This window comes from Oryza brachyantha, chromosome 1 (assembly GCF_000231095.2).
Source record: "Oryza brachyantha chromosome 1, ObraRS2, whole genome shotgun sequence".
Taxonomy (NCBI): Eukaryota; Viridiplantae; Streptophyta; class Magnoliopsida; order Poales; family Poaceae; genus Oryza; species Oryza brachyantha.
In genome coordinates, this window is record NC_023163.2 from 29,606,829 (window position 1) to 29,623,114 (window position 16,286).

At 42.5% G+C, this 16,286-nt stretch overlaps 2 protein-coding genes across 3 annotated transcripts; both read right to left on the reverse strand.

Moving 5' to 3' along the window:
* Positions 1-265: 265 nt before the first annotated feature.
* Positions 266-2,631, reverse strand: LOC102700194. The gene is made up of 2 exons (XM_015835880.2): positions 2,351-2,631; positions 266-1,833 (listed from the first exon to the last, which is right to left on the reverse strand). The coding sequence occupies exon 2, from the start codon at positions 1,716-1,718 to the stop codon at positions 525-527; it is 1,194 nt and encodes a 397-aa protein (XP_015691366.1). The 5' UTR covers positions 1,719-1,833; positions 2,351-2,631; the 3' UTR covers positions 266-524.
* Positions 2,632-6,255: 3,624 nt separating this feature from the next.
* LOC102700478 (protein WVD2-like 7) lies at positions 6,256-12,103 on the reverse strand. 2 transcript variants are annotated; one of them, XM_006645075.3, is made up of 9 exons: positions 11,833-12,103; positions 10,134-10,257; positions 8,867-9,562; positions 8,106-8,591; positions 7,876-7,937; positions 7,689-7,784; positions 7,515-7,602; positions 7,007-7,087; positions 6,256-6,877 (listed from the first exon to the last, which is right to left on the reverse strand). In XM_006645075.3, exons 2-9 carry the CDS (start codon positions 10,203-10,205, stop codon positions 6,755-6,757), a joined length of 1,704 nt encoding a protein of 567 aa, XP_006645138.1. In that variant the 5' UTR covers positions 10,206-10,257; positions 11,833-12,103; the 3' UTR covers positions 6,256-6,754. The 2 variants fall into 2 exon arrangements, with proteins under 2 accessions (XP_006645138.1, XP_006645139.1); XM_006645076.3 differs by lacking the exon at positions 11,833-12,103 and adding an exon at positions 10,673-10,885.
* Between the last annotated feature and the right edge of the window lie 4,183 nt (positions 12,104-16,286).

Sequence of the window (16,286 nt, forward strand, 5' to 3'; positions counted from 1 at the left end):
ATGGAGGGCAGACTGGCAAGAGGACTTGGTAGATGGTGGTCCTTGCTTAGCATATGCTACCACTGTATTTCCCACAAAGCTATTTATAACTGACAGCTGCTTCTTGGCAGACCTTTAATTCAACACCAAGAAGCAAATATAATATATACTTGCATAGCTGTCATGGAGAGAAGCAGCTAAGGAATAGAGGACAAGGCTGAGGCCCATTCCAGCCTATGCCATGGTGGAACTTATTAGCTAAGATATTATTGTGGAGCAGCAAAACCAACCAAAAGTGAATTCCAACTCAGCCTTTCCAGCCAATGCCAGATGCACAGCTCCTCAGCGTTTGCAACATCCAGCTACATGCCACTTTGATAAATGAGATTTGAGTACTAAACTAATGATGAGTCAAGCTACTTGGAAACTTTACAAAAACCTTTGATTGCCACAAAACTGTTATCATTAAGGTAGTAAGAGGAAGAAAGAGGAAGAGAGAAAAGGGGAAACATAGTAGAAGGGCAAAAGGAACAGGTGAATATTTCTTAGTATCTAGGTACTTCCTTGAGAGGTAGCATGGGCATTGCAGCGCTTGGGGATGAACCTGAAGGTGAGGGTGATCCAATATGAGCACCACTGCGAGAGGAGAGTCCGATTTCATCAACACCATCCTGTTGAAGTTGGTCTTCCCTGATCATAGTGCGGAAGGATATAGAACCACGTTTCGTTGAAGTATCTGAATTCCGTTCAATTTCTCGGAAGCTCTGATTGGCTACAAGCGATGCACCTTCATAATAGTAATCATCATAAGGAACCATCTCTGCTATTTCCCTGTGACCTATCTCTCGGAGAGCCAATGAATCTGCCACAGGATAGTACACCAGCAAGAGTACCCCAACGGTTGTGCAGGATATCATCATCAGGAATGACAAGAAGATGATCACTTCAAATGCTACATCTCCTGGATGGGGCAGGACAGAAAACCCAAGCAGAAGCACCCTGATAGGGAGGAAGAAAAGCACCGATAACATCAGCAAGGAAACCCTCCTTCGCAGTGCCTTGTTGATGACCAAGGACAAAACCCGAGATCCAACATAGGAAACATAGCTCATCAGGATGGCATCTATAAGTCCCAGGAAAATGGTGCCAAACAATGGGTAGGTGCAAATATTTGTATCCCCAACCGGCATGGATGTCCGAATGAAGTATTTTGCGATCTTTCTCCTTCCATGTGTATCATTCTCCTCCTTAACAAATTTAGGCCCAATAAACACGAGAAGAGCTTGCACGAAGAATACCGGAACACAGAAAACCAACATGTAGCCTATGGTCTTCCAATTCCATCTTTGGTTCAAAGTGCCCAACTCCCTCTTCTGTAATGAGCCATGAAGAAGGAACGCAAACGCAAAGAAGATGCTTGGCTCCGCAAACCCTAGATTGGAAAGGATGTACGCGTCACATACACCCTTCTGCAATAGTATGCTGGAGAACAACTTTCTCTTCAAGAAGCTCAATCTGACAATCTCCCCTACTCCCCACCAAATGGTGACCAGAATCAAAACAATGCGAGTCACCCAAGGGCCGTTAAAGTATCCAAGTGGAATAAAGGCCCCTCTCCGAATCCGAAACCGGAAATAGATTGACTGGAAAATGCAGAAGAGGCCCAGAAGAGCGAAGATTGCAAACAGTGTAATTGTTGCCACACCGAATGCATCGGCAGCTTCTCTGGTCAGGGGCATCACCCGAAGCACAGCTGCCACGCATGCTCTCCACTCGCATCGATAGCACAATGGCCCTCAAATACCATAGACTCAGCTGCCGTCTAAGTTCCAAATGTGTCCAGCTTCTACAGCGCTGCAATCATGAAAATAATCGCGTGAGTGGTTGCAGCACCAACGCAAATTTGGTAAAGAAGGCCACAAGTTACTAAGGAAATATTTGCTCTTTACTACCCGTCATGCCCGAACCCTCCAAAGCTAGTACGATTCGGCTACGCAATAAACCTTATCCCCACAAAAGAAGATGCTCCCATTGTACCACTGGCTATACTCATAGTTCGCATAAACCCAGTTTAATCTGCTAAATTAGCATGCACACCACCGAGGATGTGTCAGTTGGTCGCGCATTACTTGCATGAGCTAACCATTCCAGCACCCCAAAAGCAGCAATTTTAAGCACGAACACTTCGAAACGAGCAAGCGCATCACTTCCCATAGCCCACAAGCAGCATATCTGCTCATCCCCCAGCCCAACCCAACTGTTCAAACCAAAACCCATCAAGCAAGCACCCACCGAGGCAGTAGAAGATCACTAGCGGCTCCCTCCCCTCCCCTCCCCACCCCAAGCATCTAGAGCAAGGCCGAAAGCTCACCTCGGCGGAAGGACGGGGAGACAGCGCGGGGAGCGCCCTGGTGGGGAGCTCCCCCCGGGCGACGGGCACCCGCCGGCGGTGGTACACACACGCCCACCCGCGACGGGATCCGGGCGGTTCAGGGCTCGAGCGTGGGGCCGCGCGGCGAGCCGCGGCGGGATCCGGCCGCGGCGGGGGCGATGCGGGAATGGGGGCGGAGGCGCTGGCGGCGGAGGCGAAGCCGGGGTGGGGAACGAAGAGGGAGGGGAGAGCGAGAGGGGGAGGAGAGAGAGGGAGAGAGAGAGAGAGTAGAGAGACAGAGCGAAGAAGAGGGGGAGAGCCGGAGAGGGGTGGGAGACAGGCTGTCTCCAGTTGTCTTGCGGCTCGGTGGGCGCCCCGAGCCTCCAGCCTTGGGCCGGCCCCACTCCCGAGCCGACGTGGCACGAGGGGGGTGTGTGGGGGTAATTCGCTGGGTGCACCCCACTATCCATTCCACGCCACAGCTCGCCGATGATGGCTCCTCTCACTTGCTCATTTTTTTTTAGTTAGTGAAAATGCATTACATCTCCGTCGTATTCCCGTTAGTCGCGATGCAATAAGACTCGGAACTAAAAATATAAATGAGGTGACGTGATAAACACCTAACTCCTTTAGTAAAAAAATAGACTGAGGCCGCGTTCGATAGGAGAGAAGGTAAGTTCACTTAGCCAGTGCGGAAAATGGAGCAATAGATTAGTATATGACTAATTAATTATTAATTACTAAAAATACAAAATAGATTAATATGATTTTTTAAAACAACTTTTATATAGAATTTTTTTGCAAAAAATACACCGTTTAACCGTTTGAGAAACGTACACGCAAAAAACAAGGGAACTAAGTTAACTTAGCTACTTCAGCGAACGCGGCCTAAATAGTGTTTATAAAAACTTATAAACTCTATCATAGTAATTCTGAAGCTACTGCACCGTGGCTCATTGCACACAGTATCATGTTGTGCCTCTGATAGCACCATACACAAAGAGTGAAACTAATTGGAACACATGTATATAACCTGCATAATGTTAGGCAAAATTTTATTGTTAAAAACTATGTTATTTTGGCAACGCCAAATTGACCGACGTAAAATGTTAGCCTCAGACAACCATTTCACTTCTCTGTCGAATACTTGACACATGCCCCCATAGCATAGCTTTTAGTCGTCGCTGCACAAATTCAGACGAATATATTTTGTTTCATATGTCGTCCCTGACGTTTGTTTTCTAGGTTTAGAAGTTTATAGACAACAAAAAAAAATATTAACGATGTAGTTAGGTCACACTGAGATGTGGTTGAGATTAATTGTATATTGCTGAGTTTGTGAAAAAAAATAGGTAGAGCAACGGAAGGGATGGTCATGAATGGCAAGAGAGATGGTCATGTTGTTGACTAGCAAGTGGGCGAGCGGCACGTGGATCCAATCAAAGGTAGGTCCACATATGTGGGGCTGAAATGTTTAACTCCGACACAAAAACTTTCAACTCGAAGTCATAAACTTTCAACTAAAAGATAAGTAGATAAGTGTTTATTACTTATGTTTATAGCATGTACCAAATAGCTTAACCGAAAAGAAGGCGTATAATTAGAAAAGAAGGTGTATAATTAGGAGGTAAGTCAAGTGATAGAAAAGAAATGCATGTTTTACCTAATCCATCCGGCTATTGTTTTGGGCTCACTTGACCCTTCTTAAGTAAAAGCGAGCACAACTATCAATTTTATCCTAGTCTCTGGAAGTTGATTTAGCAACACACTCGTTAATTATACTTGTATGTATGAAGGGGTGTTAAGCTTCAACTATCTTTAAAAAAGATACTAACAAGTGTTGTTTTTGTGTCAAATACTATTTATAAAATGGTTCAAATATTTATTGACACATGATGTCAGAATACAATACTTTTAGATGTGGCCTAATGTTAATGTTAGATTGTAGGTTGATATAGCAAATGGTTTCGAACGAAAATGATCTAGTGCTGTTGACATAGCTAGTGGTTTTGAAAGAAAATGATCTCGTGATATTAAAACTGTCTAAGAGTTCATTTTATAATGTTTGAGCATAGTGATTTTCATGATGTTAAAAGATAATTAATCAGTCTTCGTAAGTAGCGTGTCAAGGATATCCTCTCTCTGTGTAAATATGTTGGAGTAACAAACACGGTGTGCACTTAGCGAAACACATCGCGGCGCTTCCACAAGAAAAAAACTGCTGTAAACATACCGACAGCTCTCGCTGGCCCCACCATCCAGCTGGAGGCTGAAACGTGGGCCCCATCAAAGCTTACCGCCTCTCCCACGCTTTTCTGCCCACCGAAAACGCTCCCCGCTCTCACTGACGCCGCGGAGCCCACCATCCCATGGCCCACGCCTCCGCGGACGTGGCATGTGCGGGCGCAGGGGCGGGTGGGCCTGCTCTCCTCCTCACCCTCCCCCCGAGCCGGTCCAAACCGAAACACCCCCAATGACTCGTGGGACCCATCCCCCCGCGCGCCATCCCTGGCCCACCTTACAGTGAGAGTAGCGTCGGGCTCGGCCGGTGAGAAAGCGCGCGGCGCCCGTTCCCACGGCTAGCGCGGGCGCTGACGGGAGGCCGTGAATCGCCGTCACGGCTCCGTCCAAGTGCGAGATTAGGTGAGAAAAGAAAAAAATTGAGACGAAAGAGACGAAACGGGATAGGTTTTGTGGGAAAATTCATAAGCAATGGATTTGGAACTGGTAATGGGACGTGATAGTGTAGTAGTTTTGCTTTCTTGCATTGACCAGTTGCTAAATGCTAAGGGACAAGGTAGAGTTGCTCACGTATCGTGCATCTCGCTGAATCTAGAGATAAAAGATGTACTCCGTATTTTATTTTTCATACATAGCTTCTAGATTATTAAAAACATGTATATAAAATTTTATTTATTTATTTTTGTTCTTTTTAAAGAAAGAGCCAAGCAACGAACCCAATGAACAAAGCGTCGACTCGCTTTGCTAGGATGAATGAACGCATCAATGGCTTTTCTATGTCGATCAAGGCCTGTTCGTTTCCCTGGTTAGTATCCTAATATTCTCTTATTTTTCACGTGTACGCTTTCTTAACTAATAAATGATGTATTTGTTACAAAAAGTTTCTATAGGAAAATTGCTTTAAAAATTCAAATTTATTATATTTTTCTATTTCTTATAATTAGTCATGTACTAGTCTATTACCGTGTTTTTCGTGTCGGTTAATCAGCACCGAACGCAACCCTAGTAATATAGGCAATGGAATGGATGCAGTTTCCTGCTTACATTTTCAGCAGAATTCCTATTCTCATGATCTAAGACCCGGTTGTATTGTTTCATGGATGAATATTATCTTGATTTTTATAGTTATTTAATGATATAAATGATAAAATTAGCAACTATAAAGTTAATACTTCAGAAATATAACATTATAAACTCCTGTGTATGTATAAAAATATATCGTTTAGTAATTTACGAAACGTGAAGATGGGGCGACTCAGGAATAATTTAGGGTCAGCTTTAATTTAATAAAATAAATTAAGTTTTATTGTAAAATAAAATTTAGTTTATTTACTTGAACTAGAGTGGAGTCTAATACCTGTATTTCGGTCCACGGTCATCCCTAATGAATCGGACAAAAAAAAAAGGACGTGCATGCCGTAATATGAATCCGCTTTTGTTTTACAGCACAGCCTTGTGGACGAAGGAAGGTGAGGTTAATCTTAATCATGGCGAGGCCGCTGCCCGCTGCCATGTCTTTCTTTCGCTTTACTTCGGCGGGACGAGGAAGATCGCGGTCGCGGCATCCAGGAGCTACCATCAACTCTCTCCGGATGCACAAAACGTGCAACGCAATTACGCAACAGAGTTTGCCAAAGAGTGAAACCATTACTAACAAGAGCAGGTAAAAAGAATGAACGATTTACATTACTGCTAATGATGTGCAGACTGCAGTACAATGTTCAGAGAGCACCAGAATTTTTCACATGTACTTTTAACTGACGAAACATTTTATTTGAGGTGGTATATACAGCAGCACTGTTCTAAGTTCCTTGGGCGACAAAGCTAATGCACTTGTGGATATGGTACAGTTAACTACATACACTAGTAGAGACCGAGAGAGCAGAGGAACCGATGATATACAGAAACATCAAAAAAAAAAAAAACATCATTCAAGTTCAAGTGAAGTGGACGGCAGTGCGAGTGCTTCGTGCAGCAGCACGACGTCTTGAAAGATTCAGCTAGACTTTCATTCTGCAGGCAACTAGATTGAATGAAGACTCACTTCTGCATCAGCATCAATGCCATTTTGGTGCTGAAACCCTGCATTGGACATTTGGATGGGGGTGCAATTCAGAGTTTCAGTACGTGCAGTGAGGTTATCATAAGATTCCTTTTCGGTGTTCATGATGAGTAAGTATCATATTTTGGCTTTTGTCCAACGATCGATGAGTTGCTACCATTGCCATTGGGTCTGTTCATCGTCATCCGCGAGGGCCGACGCGGTGGAGGTGGTGGTGGGGGTGGCTGCAGAAAATGAGTGGGCAAAAGGTCAGATCAAATCTGATGGTATAAATAAAAAGCTACATCAAATGTGGAAAAGAGGAATTCAGGTGAGGAATCCCCAATATGATGTTGTGCTGTGAAAGTCTTTACATTTGAACTCCTCGCCTTTACGTTTCCAGTGTGCAAAGGCAGTGCTCTCTTCGATGTAGATGCTCGAGATTGCAGTGCCACCTGAATCCCCACACAAAGGTTTGTTGTCATCATTAGAATTCAATTTTAACTGTTAACGACAGTACCTTCGTTATCTTATTTCAGCTTTACTTTTCTCCGGTACGATGATTTCTAAAGATTTCAGTGCAACATTGCAGTACAAAACGCAATATTGATAACAAATTCTTAGAATTATATTATAAGTTGTCCTAAAGCAGTAGACTACGAAGAATTCAGAATTCAGCTAACCGCAGGTGCAGCTGACAAACCCGTCAGTGAAGCATACCAATATGAGCAAGTTTTTGCTGAGGGACTGGAGGTGGTTTTACTATGGATTAATGGCAATTATCAGCAGGAAACATGGGTTTCCAGAACGACAAGCGTAAACAAGGCAAGCAAAAATTTCTACACCATTTATATGAAGGTTGAAAAATGTTGAGCAACTTACATCTTTCTTTTTTGGTCTTGTAAAGGTTTCGAGTGCTGGTTCTCCAATACTGGAATTCAACAATTTCCTTGGAGGAAGGTTAACAGAGCTACAAAATGATAAGTTTTGTCAAGAAAATGTGGTAAAACCTAATTTACCAATTTGTAAAAGAGCTACACTGATTAATAATAGCACCTTGATTTCTGTTTGCTAGCAACTTGCAGGTCCGTACTTTTTGACCTAACAGAGTGTCTGCCCACTTTTGGAGGTCCTTCTGGTTCTCTGATATCGCTGTTCATTGAAGCAGGTATAAAAATGCAGTTAAAATCTTGTAAACAAACCGAACCATCCGGAGTCTATTCAATATGTTCATTCGAGTAACCTTTTTGTTCCCATATTGATTCTTTTAGAAGCATTTGGAGTGCCTGCCTTTTTAACGATACCCTGCATGAAGATGAAATCTGTAAGAAATCTGATGCATCATGGTTTTCAGATTTAAACAAAACATGGAATTTAAGCATCAATCAGCATAAATACAGTACTCTATTCACTAGAAAAGAAAGTGACCAATGCTTCCGTTACTGTCAAGACAAGAGAATGGCTAGAACATACAACTGTGGTTGTTGCACCCTTCGGTTGTGCCGCTGTAGGTCTAGTCTTGCTAGGTGTTCTCACATCCATTTTCAGAACACTCGCTCTGGTAGCAGCATGCTTTTCCGCACTCTCTCTGTTGACAGCACGTCTTTCAGAAGTAGAAGGTCGGCGTGGTGTAGCTACATCAGCTTGTTTCCGTCCACGCTCTGTGGTGGCAGGGTGTCTTTCAGCAGTGGAAGGCCGCCGTGGGGTGGAAACATCAGCAGGCTTCTTTACACTCTCCCCGGCTATATGGTGCCTCTCTCTAGCAGAGGTTCGTTGTGAGGATGCTGAGGAAGGTCTTCTGACGCCTGTAACCCCAAGAGTTCGTTTTGCTGTAATCCTGTTCCTTTCTGCTGAATCAGACATCTTTTGAGGTGCTACATTTGGCCTTCTCAATAAACGATCATTGTCAGGCTTAGCCTTCTGGTTCATACTCATGCCGGGCTTCAGAGAATCAGGCCTCTGCAATGGTTAATGCAAAAAAGGCATCAAGACTTTTCTGAAAGATTCATGCTCTTGAATGTATAAATCTTGAAATTAAGTTAGCTAAATATAACTGAATGAATAGCAAAGAATCTTCCAAAATATCTAGAAAGTATTTATGATAAAGTAACACCAATGCACCTATCATTGCTAGTCACAGTGGTGTAGTACTAGTAGTTATGGACAGAGTTTTCACAAGACAAAAGCAGCAGCAATCAGAGAGCTGCAGCAATGTTTATCATGTTATCTATTACCTTACTAACAGATTTGCGATTGAGAGGACCATCTGCGGAGGTTTTGACAGACTTTGGTATTATCTTTGGAGCATATCTAAGCCTTGAGTCTTTCTCGATAATTCTTTTAGGAACCCTTACATCTTCAAATGTCGTTCCAAGATCATGACCAGAAATGGCATTCTGCTTAGCTGAATTTATTTTGTCAGTTGAATCATCAGTGTGCACATCTTCTCTAGCATCCTGGTTACTTTGCTGTAAACCTACAGCTGATGAAGAAACATTGGACGATGAAGATTCTGCATTGAAGTTCTCTTCTTCATGGTCATCATAGCATGTCAATCCTTGGTCAGAGGTAGTTTCATGTTCAGCTTGTTCCACATAATCATCAACAATAGTTCCAGATCCAGTAGGAGTTTCAAGCTCTGCAGCCTGCATATCTTCTCCTGTCTGACTTGAATCACTGCCATCACCACTGTATTCCAAAATAAGTTCAGTTTGCTGGTTTTGCTGCTGTGCAGCCTTCAGTTCTCTGATTTTCCTGTAATATTCTTCAAAATATGCCTTCTTCTGTGCAACTAAACCATTGAATTTTCCAAATTCTTCATGGCGCTTGTCATCAGTAAATACTGACCACTTTTCCCATGATAGAGATTCCAATTCGAATCTTCCAAAGGATATGGAACCATGATCAATTTTCTGGGACACAGATACTCCCTGAGGATAGTTAACAACGAAATAGAAAGGAAATGAGACTATTAGCTGCTGGTGATGCTTAACAGGAACAGAATTGCAATAGCTTTTAACTTCAGAGTGACACTTCCATTTGAAACAAAACTAGGGGATTGCCCCACGCAGTTTTGCGCGGAGCTAGACAATTCCCATAGAGTTTGGTGTGATATACAACTCTGTAATTTTATTATATAAATACCATTGCATATATAAGAGTATATTTGGATTCATATACAACTCTTTAACTTCTACTTCTATAAGGTTCAGATTTCATATCCAACCTCTTAGATTCTACTTTTATAGGTTTGGATTTGGTATACAACTCTTAGCTTCTAGTATTTTCTTTTAACATGCAGTTGTATTTTGTATACGACTACAAAGATGAATATACACCGTTATAATTTGGACCCACTATGATACAGTTAAGATCTTTTCTCGAGTTAACACAGTAATTTCTAGCCTCCAAAGCGAACGTAGTGGCTTCTTTCAAAGTTTTCTTTATGATATAATAGATAGATAAATATATTTACTAGGAAGAGTGCCTTAGAAAACTTACTTGAGAACCATCCCGTTCATTTGGTTCTCCTTGTGACCACGCGAAAAAAGTTTGATTGACCTCGGCTGCCATTATTTGTTCCGTGACTAATTTGTCATAGTTGAGTAGATTCCTCTTGCAAACACTGCAAAGTCAAATACATTATAATCAACACTTGAAATTTGATCTGACATGATAACAACCGAAAGGGAAGTTTGAAATAATATTAATACAGTTTGGTGGATGTTTAGCTGTTTAGCACAAGGAAAATATTGGAAATTTAAGATGAAGAACATATTATAAGTTCATTCAGACCAAACATTTCACTATACCACGCTAAACACACAAAAGTTCAAATATAAACTGCAACGGAAAGCCATCAAAACTAAATTACAAATGACCGGAAGTGACCTGGTAATTCCTTAATCAGCCAGACCTCAGAGTTACAAGTAGTTTACTCAAAATATTCTACAACAGTAGTTTTACTAGTTTTCTAAAGAAAAAACTTGAACACCCTCACTGTAAACTCGTCTAGTCAAATTTACTTGAATCAACCAGACCTGACAGCATTTTCAACACCTATCCTTTCCTTTTGGGTCAAGATTCCACGCAAACGAAATTCCAACCTCCCGATTTGCAGTTGAATTCATCGACCCCAAACCACATGCAGCCAGAAATGCCAGCCTTCGTCTCAACAAACCAAATTGTGGCATTATTCGTTCACATGCCAACCACCCAGAACAGTTGCAGTCCAAATGGTAGCAGGATATAGAACTAGTTACAAAAAAAAAGAAACAATAACACCAAATGCAAGTCCAAATCAAAACCAAGAAGAAAACATGATTAAAAGTCTCAAATAAAACAAGAACCGAACTGTAATCCTGACAAAAGTTCCCCCCAAAATAAGAAGTCCTAAATTCACAGAGCAAAAGTTCCCATAATTGCATCTACAAGAAGTATCATTTGGTAGATAGAAAGAAAGAGGGAGATTCTCCGGACAAGGAAAAGATCTTTTTCAAAAAAAAAAAAAGTTTCACTTGGCGTTGTCTTCAGAGAATTGTCTACTGACGCTGAATTCGGAACGTGCTCGAGCAAGCATCACAGCATCAGTAACACTAGGCAAAGTAAATGAAGGCATGAGAAAAAAAAATCAAGAAAACAAGAAATAGAAATAAGACGAAAACAGTAGTAAACCGGCGAGTAAGCGTCAGAAAACCGACGATCCGAAAGGAAAATTCGAAGGAAAATCTAACCGAACTTATAGCCACAGGAAAGCAAGAAAAAGCGGGAGAGAGTGAGAGGCAGACGAGCAGTTACATCGCAGATTCGCAGAAAGACAGAAACTGGAAAAAAAAAAAGGAAACACTTTTGAAGAGCAGCAATGATGCGCTGAGCCGAAAAGTTTTTTTTCTGTCGAAGAAAAGCCTAATGCATAATCGAACATATGCTGCAAAACCCCTTTTCCACGCATATTTCACGACTCCAAGCGAAAAAAAAACTCAATCAAACAAAAAATCGAAAAAAAAAATGAAATCACCAGACGAACCAAGAAATGCTCATGGAGCACCAGATCACCAAATCCAGCAAGAACCCGGGCGGCATTGCGGAATTCATCACAAATCACCCCCCCCCCCCCCCCCCCCCCCCCACGCGAACTCGCCCAAGAACCACCACCGCATGAGAACCAAGCGAATATAAACAGAGCCGAATTCTCCATTACCTGACGGCCCGATGCGCCGCGAAGCATCAGCCCCCGCATGGGATCCCGCCGGATCAGACAAGCCCACGAGAGCAGAGCACCGCCCGCTTGAACTCCGGTACCACCACTGCCACCGCGCTGTGCAGCACGGACGAACTCGCAGAACTCAGAGGAGCAGTGCGCAGGAGGAGCGCAGGTAGGTGGGTGAGTGCGCCAAAGGGGGGGCGCGCTCTTAAATTTTTGGGCTTGATGAGTCGTCTTCCTCCTCCTCGCTTCTAATGCCGGTTCCCACGGCGGCGCTCTTGTGCTTGCAGCAGTAATCACCGCGACGGATTGATTCGTTGCGTAACTACGCGGGTGGGGGTGGTGGTGGGTGATTAGTGAGAGTAAAGCATACTGCTAATATACTAATGCTTGGCGTGTGTCACTGCTTGTGGGCCCGCCTCCTGACAGTTACATTTTTACTTCTTATTTTAATAGAAAAGGTCGCAAACTTTTTTTTCACGTGTTTCACCATTATTTTATTAAAAAATTTGTACAAAATTACGAAAGTGTGAGTTATAATTACAATGCATTTAGCAAGTAATTTAATCATAACAAAATAAATAATAATTATGTAAGTTTTTTAATAAAATAAATGATTAAGCATATTTAAAAAATAATTATGTCATAAAATACAGTATAGAGTAAAGGAGAAGGTATTGGATCTAGACAATTCTGTTGCTGAACAAACAAGTCAATGTAGCCACCAATGTTATATAACTTATACTAATGTCTAGATTTTCACAGGATGTAGTTAAATTAGTACACTACATCTATTCTCAAAACAAGGTTGCTTTGGATGACGATATGGTTTTTAATGCACATATTTTATAACTATATGAAAAGATATATTTATTTGAAAACATATAACTATATGAAAAGAGCCTTAGTACATGACAATTCTAAGTAGTGGGTTTAACCTTTCCTGTCAAATTGCTCTGTTGGAAGTCTAGATGATAAAGACTGGAGGCCAGGGGAGCAATATGCCAAAATATGCAAATTTGCAAATAGCTTTCAGTTATTGAATATCAGGAATGGAGATGATGCCAAACAGAAAACTTTAGGAGGTGTTTGTTTGCAGAGACTAAAATTTAGTCCCTAGTTAAATCGGATGTTTGGACACTTATTATAAATAGTAAACGTAGACTATTAATAAAACCCATCCATAATCTTAGACTAATTCGTGAGACGAATCTAATGACCCTAATTAATCCATAATTAGCCATGTGATGCTACGGTAAATATTTACTAATTATAAATTAATCAGTCTCAAAAAATTCGTCTCGCGGATTAGCTCTCATTTATAAAATTAGTTTTTTTATTAGTCTATATTTAATACTTCAAATTAGTGTTTAAACATCCGATATACCTAGGGTTAAAAGTTTAGTCATCTAAACAACCCTACTCTCCCCAGTGGCTACATAGTTGCCTTAATCAACCAGAATTTCTCTCACCATGTTGCCTCTATCTTGTCTATTCCCCATCCTTTCCCGTGGGGCCAGTGCACTTCACTTGCTTGTCCAACCCAGCACAACACCTGCCTTATCATTTCCCCTTGAAGAAACGTTCATTAATCATTGCCGAGATGGAACCTTCACCATATTTCTCCCTAATCCTGGTCTTAAGTAGAGCTGCATACTGATTCCCCTCAAAATACACCGGACATGATGAGACCGTCCTTTCGTTTCTTGCGGGTAACCCATCGTTCGCCACAAACATCAGATCGATTAAGGGTTTAATCATCTGCATTCAGCTAGCTTGAAGCTTAATTCTCTCGGGCAATTAACCAGAAATGTCAGGCTAACTAAGGTGTTTAATCATTTGCGTCCAGCTAGCTTCAAGCTTAATTCTCCAGGGCAATTAAACACATACGGTTGTGGCTTCATGTGACAAGCAAGGGCAGCCCCTACTACTTCTCGTGCACACGCAAGTGACGCAAAAAAAAAAAAAAACATCGCCGGCGAGCTGAGCTGCTTTCTCGTGCAACGCCAATGGCGATCCAGATCGGTCACGCGTGAGCAGCATGCATGCACGCGACGAGAGATGAGCTGGCCGACCGCTCGTGACGGCCGGCGACGAGAAAGAAAGCAAAGAAAGCTCCTGGTTAGTTAGGTTGGTTAGCGAAACGGCATGCGGTTTAGTTGCTGCAGTGATCTGAGTAATATATCTGTATGAGTAAATTTTATAGATTAGATTGTTCGGGTTAAATTTTGGATTTAAAGTAGATGTATATATTTGGTTAGATATAAACTTTGGGTAAAAGGATAGGTTAGTGTAAAGATGGGTTTTTTTGGATCTCAGATTTGGCACGTTGACATTGCCACGTGGGCATATGGACGCTTGGATATGTGCGGATCTGTCCAGCTAGGCGCCGGTAGCGACGGCACGCATGGAGGCGCATGTGTCGCCCATGTTATCCGCTCTCGTCGTCTTCTACCTTAATCCATCGACGATCATCATCCTGCACAGGGTTGCAGTTCGCCGACGCAGCACGCACTGTGCGCGCGGCCGCCGACGGCGAGGGCGTCGCGTGTCCCCATGCCTCCGCCGCCGCGGTAGCCGGCCCGGCCCCGCCGGGCAGGCCGGTGCCGGCCACTACTCCTTGCCGGCTCACGTCCCCTGACTTGCATCGTCGACAATGGTGACACGGGTGTATTTCTTTTTAACCGATTGGCACTGCAGGGGATGTTCTGCCGACATGCCCGTAAAAATTATTTCGAGGCCGTTTGCATCTCCGTCTGCATCTTTATTATTTATGATTCAGGTACAACGACTGGTCCTGTACGTAGCTAAAGCTAACCTCCTATCATCGTACCAACGAGAGAGAAGAAAAGGATTTAAAAAGAGGGAGATTGCAAATAAAATTTTTATATAAGAATAAGATTAAGGTGGTGTTTAGTTGATAAATTTTTTTGGCAAAAACATCACATCGAACGTTTGACCAGATGTCAGAAGAGGTTTTCGGACACAAATGAAAAAATGAATTTCACGGCTAGCCTAGAAACCGCGAGACGAATCTTTTGAGTCTAATTAATCTGTCATTAACACATGTTGGTTACTGTAGCACTTATGGCTAATCATGGACTAATTAGGCTCAAAAGATTCGTCTCAAGATTTCTTTCATGACTGTGCAATTAGTTTTTTGGTTCATCTATGTTTAATGCTTTATTTAGGTGTCCAAAAATTTGATGTGATGTTTTTGGGAAAAAATTTGGGAACTAAAATAGGCCTAAAAATAAACTACGGCAAAATAACTCTAAAATCTACTATCAAAATTTTAAATTTTAGCTTATAAATATAAACCTAGGAAAAAGATAGACAAAAAAAAAAAGTAGTTGCTTTGGTCGCCATGTGACGTGCGTATTCTGAACGATGATCTGCAACTGCATCGGCAGCTGGGATCGATCCATCGATGGTTTCAGACCTGACGTGTGATGGAGCATGACTGACAGATCCTCTCACTGGGGGTCAACCACAGATCGCCATGTCGGACCGGGGCCCACCTGGAAGCCACACCACCACAGGCGCAGGGGGAATGCACGCATGAGCTGCAGCCTGCAGGAAGCAGGACGACGTGAGTTGAGAGAAACATCAATGGATCCCCCACATGACGGTCACATGGCTCTGCAAGCAAATGCATCTTCACATATCATGCAATGGCACAAGAGGGGAGGCTTATGTAATGTAATTAATTGCGTAGGAATCTTTCCTTAGCAGAGGGGGTCAGTACTAATCTGATCATTGTTCCAGGCATGTCTCAAAGGAACCTGAACATGCTTCAGAGCACAAGATGCTTCTGAAATTCACCATGGTCAAGAGTCAAGGCTGTGTTCTTGATCAGTGGGGAAGCTAATTAATAACAGTACTACTTCTACTGTTCAACACCTAACTAATCAGCAAATGCTTAATAATGTAATGATCTTGACAGTACAATGAGTTGGGTCCAAGTGATAGAAATAGATGTGAATCAAATCATGCAATGTCCCAACCCCTGAGAGAGAGAAAGGAAAAAGGGAGCAGGATGGGACGAACCGTGTGTGAGCCATTGCATCAACTCCCTTCCTTGGCACACGAGTGCCTGATCATTGAGGGCTCCAAGGCATCAATGCCGGCCGTCCTCTGTACTACTGGTGTACTGCTCCCATCTTTCCTTCCCTCTTCTCACCATCTATCTGCCTGCCATGGCATGCATTTTCTCCATTGGTCCAGAGGTCATCTACATGAGAGCATGACAAGGGCAAGGCACCATCCTCCTCACCGGCCGTTCATGATTGGGAATCCAATCACTCAAACTAGGATTCTCCTTGTTGCCACCGCCCACCGGTTAGCTTTGATCAGGTTATCAAGGTATGTTGCTAGGAAGAATTGCTGAAGGATTTCTCTCATAAGAGTGTATACTTCGTTTTATATTATATAGGATGTTTTGATTTTTT

Bases quoted from the DNA above. Each gene is read 5' to 3' on its own strand.
- LOC102700478 (XM_006645075.3), bottom strand. From the start codon at position 10,205: ATGGCAGCCGAGGTCAATCAAACTTTTTTCGCGTGGTCACAAGGAGAA. The intron at 8,592-8,866 runs GTAATAGATAAC...TAACCATTGCAG, and splicing joins ATCGCAAATCTGTTAGTAAG to AGGCCTGATTCTCTGAAGCC. The intron at 7,938-8,105 runs GTATGTTCTAGC...ATCTTCATGCAG, and splicing joins AGGGTGCAACAACCACAGTT to GGTATCGTTAAAAAGGCAGG.
- LOC102700194 (XM_015835880.2), bottom strand. From the start codon at position 1,718: ATGCCCCTGACCAGAGAAGCTGCCGATGCATTCGGTGTGGCAACAATT.